At 41.5% G+C, this 10,964-nt stretch overlaps 1 protein-coding gene across 1 annotated transcript; it reads left to right on the top strand.

Moving 5' to 3' along the window:
• Positions 1-2,399: 2,399 nt before the first annotated feature.
• Positions 2,400-10,719, top strand: LOC306792284 (rhotekin-like; the record flags this gene model as incomplete). Its single annotated transcript, XM_079289357.1, has 12 exons — positions 2,400-2,418; positions 2,604-2,657; positions 2,866-2,980; positions 3,026-3,304; positions 3,399-3,493; positions 3,592-3,698; positions 3,802-3,930; positions 7,470-7,533; positions 7,730-7,828; positions 8,764-8,851; positions 10,452-10,460; positions 10,713-10,719. The coding sequence occupies 12 exons, from the start codon at positions 2,400-2,402 to the stop codon at positions 10,717-10,719; spliced, it is 1,065 nt and encodes a 354-aa protein (XP_079145483.1).
• Between the last annotated feature and the right edge of the window lie 245 nt (positions 10,720-10,964).

The raw sequence follows: 10,964 nt of genomic DNA, 5'->3' as shown, positions 1-10,964 counted from the left end.
TTAAAGTTTTGTAAAAAAAAAAAAAAAAAAAAATTTTTTTTTTTTTTTTTTGCTGGCGGATTCGCGGGCCACATAAAATGACGTGGCGGGCCGGGTCCGGCCCGCGGGCCGTATGTTTGACACCCCTGCTCTAATCCCTCACACTGCAACCTCTTGTAGTGAGGCTTAAGAGTGTTTTGATCTCTCTGTTGAGTAACTGACTGCTCCGTTCGCAGGTCCACTCCAACACTCAGTCAGTCAGCTGTGAGATTAGTCGCTCCACTCGCTCAACTGCCTGCACAGAGACTGCAGCAGACCTCTGAGGCACTGCAGAGAATGAACATGAGCGACAACACCCAGGTGAGTGAGAGAAGTTTCGTTTTTTTATTTACAAAATGTACCAAATATACCTTTTTTATTTGACATCGTGGTGCCTTCAGATTATACCTCTTGGTTCGTTAACAGACTTTGTCATCTACATTTTTCACAGAAACACGACATGAAGTCAATCAGTATGCTATTTTAAAGGTATTGTGATATGGCACAAATGAACCATTTAAGGTTTTTGCTAAATCAGTTAATATAACTACAGGTTCTGTCATTATTTGGAATCAGAGGAAAATCTCAATTTATGACCAAAAACTGCCCAGCTAACCAACCGGCAACAGTAGCAGTCCTGTATATCGCTCATGTTCAGGCTGTGCTCATTATATTCATGATGGGGGGGAAAAGTGTTGCCAGAAGAATCACCTGAAGTGTATCAACTCCCTGATTCGTTCATTCAGAGGACCACATTGTATATAATATGTCCAATAACAAGTCCAGCCCAATCACATCTACAGGCTCTGAATCGTGTGCGTATAAAAGGGCACTCTCAACAAGAGACTCCTATAAAAAGAAACGATCCTTCGAAACATGCTCGGAGTTTTCCCACTGCTCCATACATGCTGTTGTTTTTTTCCACTCGTCAAAGAATAACTGCATCTGTTGAGACAAAGGGCTATTGTAGACCGTTGTGGGGAACTAAATTCCAGCAACATGCGCCTTATCGTTGCTCACCTGAAGTGAGTTAAGTCTTGGGGCTCTGACAGCTGGACTGCATCCAGGGATTAATGTGACGCACTAATTTAACACCGCCGCCCCATGGGGAAGACCTGTTGCCAGAAGCATCAGCAGGGTGTTTGAAAGTTACAAGGATGACAATAGTGACTACAACCCCATATACTAGTCATGTGTGTTGCTGGCTGTCTAACGGCTTGACATTGGAATGATTAATCACACTCATAACTCACATTATGACACATCCAATAACCAGTCTACACCCTGATCGCGGCTCCACCACCAGGCTGCACTCAGGCACCGCGCTGCTTTGGGCTGAATGGTTACGTCAGCATGAATATGTTCAGCATGTGTAATCTTTACCGTCTCAGTTTTGCATGTAGGTATTAGGGGTGGGAATCACCAGAGATCCCGCGATACGATATTATCACGATACCGCGATATTATCACGATACTGTGATATTCTGAGTATTGCGATAACGTATATTGCGATTTATTACTTTTTTCAACTTCAAATGATGTCCCCAAAGGAAAACTGTGTCAACATGTTTTATCTAATAAGATAAAGTTTTCAGTCTGTTCATCTCACTTCAATCATTTTTATTGCAGCAGAATATGATTGTCAAGCAGACAGACTGACCAACAATGTCATAAATGTTGCATGAACCTGACAAACTGAACTGTTTGTATTACTACACAGTCCAACTTAACTAAATGCAAACGTGTGGACTCAGTATATGAATTATAACTTATATAAGTAGGATATAAGTTATATAACTCAGTATAACTTGCGATGCATGGACGTCGAGGGCAGAGAGACAGTTATGCGCTGCGCTCTCCCCATGAGCCGGCTACTGTTGGCAGATGTAACCCCGTTGTGAGGCCAGATGTCTCTATCTGTGTTTTGACCAACTCCCTACCAATCACGTTTTTTTTATAGTTTAAATAATAAAAGATCGATACTTTGCGTCCGTGTATCGCTACAATATCGCCACGCAAAATATCGCGATACTATGCTGTGTTGATCTTTTCCCCCACCCCTAGTAGGTATGCAAAGTTCGAGGAGAAGTCAGAGGTTCAGTCTTTAGGATGCATTGTCTGGGAACCATGAACATTTAGCACAAATCCAACTCGATGTTGAGCTGTTTCAGTGGCTAAATGAAGACCTGCTGGTTGTGTTCGATGAAAAAATCAGGGCATCATTAAAGTAATAAGGCTTCATCCTCTGGAGACCATGAAGTCTCTACAAAGTTGCACGGCAATCCATCCAATAGCTGTTGAGAGATTTCAGTCTGGGCCAACGTGGCCAGCGTGACTAAAAATGCAATCATGCTTTGACTGTTTGACTCTTATGTTCATGGATGTCAGCATGCGTGTTAGGTATGTGTCGATCGTTAAATTGATGAACTGTTATTTTCACCGCAGGCCGTCTGACGATGTTTTGCCATGTTTGGGGAAAATATCCCTTTCAGGTGGGTGTTGACCAATCATCTTGCCACAATTTGTTTAATTTTCTTTTTAAATAAAAGAATACTTGTACCTACTTTATAACATTCACTCTGTAGACCTGCGAATCCCACTGATGTGGAAAGACTCAGAGTACTTCAAAAACAAAGGAGGTGAGTCAGGATGCTGTTATCAAGGGAACTGATTGCACAAATGTGAATGAATAAAGCTGTGTTTATCGCACCATAATGCCAGATATCATTTCTATAAACGTTTCTAAAAGTGCACTTAAAAAGACCTGCGTGAATGTAAACCATGAGAGGGAATGCATCAAGACCTTTAGAATCAGTTGCAGTTTGTACTCTCTGCTTCTACTTGCAGAGCTACAGCGCTGTGCTGTTTTCTGCCTGCTTCAGTGTGGCACAGAGATACATGAAACCGATCTGGTGATGGTGGACAGGACTCTAACTGACATTTGTTTTGAAGGCACTATATTGTAAGTCACTTGTTTTGACAGTTTGTTGTATTTTAAGAGGTTCAGTTTCTGTCCAATCCCACTAAAGAGCCACTTTTGTTCGTCTTTGTATAAATGTCCAGGGTTTCAGCTTCGCGTCGAGCTGTACAGCAGCTGTGCGGTCGAGGAGTTCTCCCCGGGGGCTCTAGGACCCAGGAGAGTGAGCTGTCTGGGGGCCACAGTGGGATGCTCCTCGGGGAAGAAGATCCGCGCTGCGTTTGAGTCTGCAGCTGTTTGTGGATCCAGTGGAGGAAATGCAACACCTGGAAGTGTGTCGCCTCCTTTATCCCCGGACCTGTCAGCACTGTGAGGATGACAGTTCTCCCTGAAAGGCAAACTATCGGGACGTATTTTGTAACTGAGTGTCACTTTGATTTTGCCCAATGCTTTCTGTCTGCAGGGGGCCTCAGTATAACCTGCTGGCTCACACAACACTGAGAATCCAACACGTCCAGGAAGGTTTCAAGACGCGTGATTTGTCTCTAGCAGCAACAGGTGAGTTACAAATGATCTCTTCTTCTTGTTTCCTCTCCTTCTTTTTTGTCTCCTCCTCTCTTCCTGAAAATGAATCCCTAATCTATTTATTTTTCCAGAGGATAATCCATTCTGGGTGCCTCTGTATGGCAGTATGTGCTGCCGCCTAGCAGCTCAACCTCTGTGCATGAATCATCCGATCGTAAGTGGCCAGCTCGAGGTTAAGGTGACTTCATTTTCATATATTACCCTGCCTTGTGATTCGTTTAAAAAAATAATATATCCACTTTAGTAATCTCTGTATCACATTATTCTCGGCTCTATTTCAGCTCGGAGGGGACCTTAATTGCTGTGAAAATGTCTTCGGCGTCCTCAGGGGCCAAAGTGTTTTCTGCTACCAGAATCAAGAAGACCTGGAGTCTGAGGACAAGCCATTACTAGTAATCCCCATTAAAAAGGTTTGTTCTAAATGAGCACGGCCTTATGAATAAAAAGATGGATTCAGTTACACCATTGCCCATGTTGATTACAATAGCAGGCCGAGGCTTACAGGGTGCACTGAATTAATGAAGAACGAGAGGAAACCTGCTGTAATGGGGACTATTTTAATATTGTTAACTTTTTAAGTATAGTAAAAAGTATTCAAGTACATTTACTGCGGTATTTTACGACTATTTCTACAATCTTAAGGTACTTTAACTTTACTTGGGTGCTTTCATGTGCTACTTTGTACTTCTACTCTATTTCATTACATTTATCTGTCAGGCAGTTACAGTTGCAAGCCACAGATTTTACATCACAACATTGGAAAGGCTTATGAAGTACGAGTAGTGTGTCCCGGTACAAATGTTTTATATGATTTACAACTTGGTAGCAGTGGTTAAGAAGAATACAGATTTGTGTGGCAGAACTTTCTATTTCCTTATTTCCTGTTGCATTAACCCAGATGTACCTCGTGGCCCTTTGAAGAGGGTCCGCCCCCTACTGTAGGTTAAGAAGATATAGTCCGTATGGGCGGCTCATATTCTAATGTACTCTGATGCTGTGGGCTTCAGTTAAATGGCAGTTAAAACTGAATTACTGTCAATAGACAAGTTAGCTATGTATGCAGTTGGCAAATTGTAGAATAAAAAACACACCTTTTGTACGTCACCATGTGCATCAAAGACAATTCCATCCAGATGATCAGATGATGACAGTTATGAGGAGTTATTATTCATTTAGAATTTGTTTTTCTCTGTCAGGATACCATTGTGTGCGTGCCAGAGAGAGATCCGGCCTCTTGCCAGAGTATACATATCAGCACACAGCATCAAGGAGAGGATGTAACCTATACGCTAATCACGAAAGCGCCTGAAGGCACGCAGCGCTGGGCCGAGGCCAACACGTCTATAACATGAATGAGGCATTGATTCACAAAACTGAACTGTAGCCAACCTCAGTTCCAAGCAAAGGGTGGCCACCGGCCAAGAAATAAGTGTTTGCTGAAGCGTCACTATTTATTAAAATGTGCTTTGCTACGCCCTGACTGCCTGGAACAGGGGTCTCAAACTCCCGGCCCGCCACGTCATTTTATGTGGCCCGCGAATCCGCCAGCAAAAAAGAAAAAAAAGTTTAATATTTTTATTTTTTTTTTTTTTTAAGTTAGACTTGATAATATAAATATCCCCATAGTCGAAATGATGAGATAGAAAGTCATAATGATGAGATACTTTAACACAGCAAACACACCCTTGAAAGGATTTTAAGCTTTGAACAAAGTTATTGTAATAACTTGTGTTTGATATTTGTCTTTGATATTTTCTTTAATAGTTTGATCTTTGACAGAGTAATGTGGGTTTATTAACCCTAAATTAAAAGGATTTAAGTTATAATAACAGAAATGTGCTTAAATATATGTTTACATTTATATAACTGCATGTACAATATTTTAACACTTGAATAAACAATAATCAAATGCAGAGACAGTTATTTAACAATATGTTACGAGTAGTTACATTTACAACCGGCCCTTTGTGGGCGGCCATGATGCTGATGTGGCCCGGAGTGAAAATGAGTTTGAGACCCCTGGCCTAGAACAACATGTGCACTGAAGAAAATCAACTTTATGATAATTCCCCTCAGTCTAAAGACAGTTTGATCTGTAAACCAAAGAGTCAATAAGTGGTTTTGTGTCAGACTATTTCTTGGTTGGCAGCATTGACTTGTGACTTGTTATCAGGCTGCGTGCTTATTTAAACGGCAACCTGCTGATACCTACAAGATGGCATTCTTTCATGGCATTCTTTCATGTTCGTGGCATCGGTGAATGAGGCATGTCGTTTTATAAATGTGTCACAAACTAAATATTTGTCTGCTGTCTGACGGAGTCAGTATTTACTTGTCAGTACTTCCTCTTCTTGTGAGTATGACCTAAAAGTAACACTATTTATTTCTAGACGGTTGAACATTTTAATTTTTTATTCAACTATAGATCTGTCTGTCTAGTTACAGAGTTTGGTGACATACTAGTGTGGTATGAACTTAGTCACGTCTCTATTGTCTAGTAGTTAATTAGTATTAATGTCCGTCTATTAGGCTGGTGGCTGGTGCCAGCTACAGCTTCCAGGCAATTATGGTGACGCCCGAACATAACAATAAAGTTGTAGCCAGAACGAATTGCCTAGTTGTACGGCATTGAGACAATACAAAGTCTTCCAGTTTTTGAGTCATCCAGTGGATGAGTTGTATTTGTTTTCCCATGTACATTCAAGCAGGAACTTGCCTCCAAGCACCACCATTCGACAACGTAGCAGTCGTTTCTTTTGTTATAAGTTTAAGAGCAACTTTACATGTTGTCGAATAATTCCCAGTGTCTTATAGCTGCTCTGCGTGTAACTGATGCAATCCCTGGCTGGCTTCCCATCCAACTGCGGCTACAGCGTGTATGAATCACCTGATTCATGAGGGATCGGCAGACATACTAAAGAGTAACCTGCAAGGCTCTGTTTTTATTTTTGGGCAACTTGGGGGAAGTGAAAACAAGCTGTAAACAAAACAGTGACATATTATCACCTCTATAGTGAATGTGGCAAATTTGACGGCAACCCATTCTTTCTTTGTCCGTGAATCTGTACATTGTGGAATACATTAACATTTACTTCACGTCTTCACAGACGCAGAAAAACAGTTAGCATTTCTCTCATTTCTCCAAGTCTCAGAGTGTCTGAACCAAGAGCCCCTGTACCTCCTCCTTCATGCTTCAGTGTGTTTCAGAGTACTAAGGAAAGGAATACATCTTCTTTAATAAGGAAGTGTTTGCAGGAAGCAATTATATTTTCCGTTAAAGTCTAACATCTTTTTTATTTCCTCTTGTTGCAGACAGAACAGGTTTGAGAATGTGTCTGTCAAAGTACTATTGTGTGAATAATGAATGAATGTGTGATGGTTTCAGAATGAGAATCAGCTTTATTGGCCACGTACGCGGACGCAGACAAGGATTTTGACTCCGGTTTGACATTGCTCTCCACCTACAGACACAGAATTTACAAATAAACAGGAAAAAAAACCCACACGGGTCTGTTTGTTTGTCAGCAATCTTTTGTTTCCCGTTCGACCGCCTCGCATTTGTCATTTCACTTTGGAAAGAAATCATTTGTACATCCCGAATGCAAACTGTTTAGTACAGTAAAGGCCTTCATCGGGCCTTTACAGATGCACGCTCACAAACAACATGTGTGGGAACTACATCTCAGTTCTCTTTACTCATCAGCTATTCTCCTCCTGCAAAGATCACTTCTCTTGTTTGGCTGCAAACTCCTCCTTAATTTGAATTTAATTTCAGTTAAAGGGGTTATTTCCGGGGCGTATGGGAGCTGTTTGTCCTCATCATCCTTGATATGAGATTATCTTTTGATATTTACAGCTGTGTGCTTGCAGCACACATTCAAAACTGACTCAAAGACACCAGCACAGCACATAAAGACAATTATGAGAATCAGAGTTCCTCAATATGTAGAATACGGAGAACACATTGCATGTGCTCAAACGCTGTGAACGACAAGCGCTGCCTGGTATGACAGGTATGACAGGTATAGCAGGTATGGCATTGTATCTATGGCCTCCTCTATGTGTTATCCTGCATTGTTAGTATTGCGATACTGACAACTTGTTAATATGATTTCACAGAAGAATTAATTGCAGAGACAACCTGCTATTACAGTAAAGCTTTGCCATTATCATGCTTTGAAAATCACTGCATGCGTGTATTTGTTGCAGGCCAGTGGAAGCAGTGTTGTGATCAACTCATGAAGATTGAAACGCAGAGCTCCAAGAAAGTCATTCCAGTGAAGCAGGGATCGCTGTACCATGAAATAGGTAGTGTGACACAAACCGACACGCTGAAATTACAGTCCTTCCTTTGTTTTCATTCATTTTATGAATGTATTCAAATCTATTGGCAGACTCTGGAATCTTTCATTGTAATTCCAATATTCCCATTACTTTAAATCCTGTTTTGCCCACCAGGGAAATATCTGTAAGCAGCTCAATGCTCCGCTGTGTTCACCAGGTAGTCACTGACTTTGTCTGTGAAATAGATTTGTTCCTTCGAGCTGGGAAGGAATTGCAGAATTGACTGGTTGTGATCTGTCACAGACTTTCACATACAAGCAGTCATGCGATCCATTGTTGATGCAAAGTTCGATTAGTCTGACAATTCATCTCCATGTCACGCGGGAAAGAAAGGGAACTAATGGCTGCCTCGACCAGCAGGGAAAATGTGCCACGACTTGAAGCTAATGAGCTAAGACTCGCACTCTGTACATACCCATAAATAAATCAGATCGCTGCGGCCTACGTGCACAGCTAAATCTGTCTCTCCGTGTCAACAATAAATAGACACATGGAATGCAATGCCTTATTTGCATACCTTGCGTCCTCTTCTGCAGAAAGTTGGAGAGACGCCAGGCCTAAAAGCAGACAAGCGGGTTTGAGTAAACAGCGAGATACAAAAGATAAATAATCCTGCCCAACACAAAGACCTGACACATTGAGGGAGACACTCCCGGAGTGAATAGGGCATTGTTGCCACCAACTGCTGACAAAAACAATACGTCATGTAGATCGGAGCAACCGATGTCGGTAAATGTTGATCTATTAAGACCGGAAAGAAAGAAAGTAAAAGAAGTTTCCCTTTATCAACCACAACAACATGTTTCCAGTCAAAAAGGGAGGTGTTTAAAACGTTTGACCTGTAGTTTTATGTCTTTAAAATGGAAAATTTACTTTTTTTTCTTCCTCGTCTCTTTCAGTAACACCTTCCTCTCCCGGAGAGGGTCTTGTGGTGCCGGATTTATCCGTTGAGATCCGCACTTTGCTCTCTTCCTACTACAAGGAAAGGTAGGCTCTCCTGCCACAGCAGACACTCCCTCTGCCATTCACATTTTTACCTCGGCATGAATTTGCGAATATGATTTACTTCATCCTGGATGTATGAAATACACAATTCACAAAGTGTCCCCATGACAGAAATCTCTTCTTTGTTGCGACGGTCCAACATGGCCTTACGTTGTAACTGGAAACAGTTCAACACCGGGAGACGCTACTGACTCAGGTTACAACAGATGGGCAAAATATATCATCTGTATGAATTTGAGCCTCCTGGATGGACAGAACGTGTAATTACACATTGTCATGTCATGTCTTGTTTGTTCACTCATGGAAAACAGCAACAATGAACAATGACGTAGGGCACAAAGTCTTCTTTCATGCACTTATGAGGTCAGCAATGACATGAATAAACATCACCGCCAACCAAGATAAATGACTCTTTGACTCAAACACATAATGGTTCGAAGAAGATCTGGAATGTTTGTTTTCCTTCACTGTTCTAGTAATGAGTGAGGCGTCTCTCTCTGCCCTACTGTATATGCAGTTGTCAGACACCACTTGGATGGTGGTGAGATTGCCTGGCTGTTGATGGAGATGCTGATTCTAAAACCTGTCACTGGTTTGCATGTAGAGTTTTGACATAATCATAGATCTCACATCATTGAATCTAAAAAAATAATTTGCAACTACTGATGAATTGTTAATCAAGCCTTGAAATGTACCATGCAGAGATAATACAACAGTCATTTGTTACAAAGCAAGTACAAGTATTGAGTTGTTTATGATCAGTTTTGAGATTACGAGCAGCCTCATCATACATGAAGCTGTTAAACCGCGGTGTGAAAACGCTACTTACGGTCACTAGGCACTGTACTGTTGAAAATCAATGTGACTTGTCAAACGATGAAGCAAACACTCAAACACAAATGTAAAAGGTGAGATACACTTCCTCCTGCCAGAAGGTATAGAAGAAAATCATCATATAACTTTGAATTGAACTTTGAATTGAACTTTAATTGAACTGAACACAAGTTACATCACGTGTTATTCTGGTTCTCAGCATCGTTTTTGGGAAATGACTATCAGGGCCAGACAAAAGTAATTAATCTCTCAAGTGTACCAAAACAGTTCCGTACATGGAGCTGTGTTCTGTGTGCCCAGAACAAGATAAGAACATGCCCTAATTAGGAGTCCAGATTTGTCCTGATCCTTGATTCAACAGACAGGTTTGATTGGTGGAACGTAGCAAAAGGGGGCGTGAATTTTGACTGTAAGAGTGATCTGTGAAAAGCAGTACTTGGGAGTCGTTTTCAACATACTGAACTTGTTGATGTTGGCTTGATCTTATTAAAACACTACCCGCTGGATTGCAACCCCAGTTTGCCATCTCATCTCGTCGCCACGACAAAGGCAAGGCAGCTCACCAGTACACCCTGATGACCGTGCCAAAGTGATCTGACAAAAGAATTTCTGGGAAAGTACAACATCCTCATACCAATCAATGCCCAGATGAGCGATTGACAACCTCAGAGCTCAAACTGTGTTTTTAACAGATATGCATCATTTCAACTGTCACACCCGACGATGTGTTGTGTGCTTGTCTGTACAGACTGGAATGGTAATTTAGGCGTGTGTGTGTGTGTGTGTGTGTGTGTGTGTGTGTGTGTGTGTGTGTGTGTGTGTGTGTGTGTGTGTGTGTGTGTGTGTGTGTGTGTGTGTGTGTGTGTGAGAAACTGTGACAAACACATTCACTTGTTGATATACCTGCTTTGCTTGTATTACATACCGAAACAGACGGGAACTGACAAAGTTCAATTTGTGTTTGTTTTAACATTGTACTCCAGTTGTCTGTGTTTCTCTCTTTCTACAGTTATTGATGAGCCTTCCACAGTGGCAGCGGAGGAGTGAGACACCGTTCTGATATCATTCGTTTGCGGTCAAGGAAAACGGACATGGGCATGAAAAATGGTGCCATTTCAAAATCTGCAGGGAACAAACTTACTGTTTGGATCAGATATTAAATGCATCGTTTAGCGATGTTGTCGTCTTTTGTTAATGTAAAGAGAGACCAGTAGACGTACTAAGTGGTCTCCTAAAAATTATTCTGTTGCCCCTTAATCAG

The sequence above is a fragment of the Melanostigma gelatinosum genome (genome assembly GCF_949748355.1).
Source record: "Melanostigma gelatinosum genome assembly, chromosome: 18".
Taxonomy (NCBI): domain Eukaryota; kingdom Metazoa; phylum Chordata; class Actinopteri; order Perciformes; family Zoarcidae; genus Melanostigma; species Melanostigma gelatinosum.
Note: the sequence above shows the minus strand (reverse complement) of the source record. Positions and strands in the feature narration are given on the sequence as shown.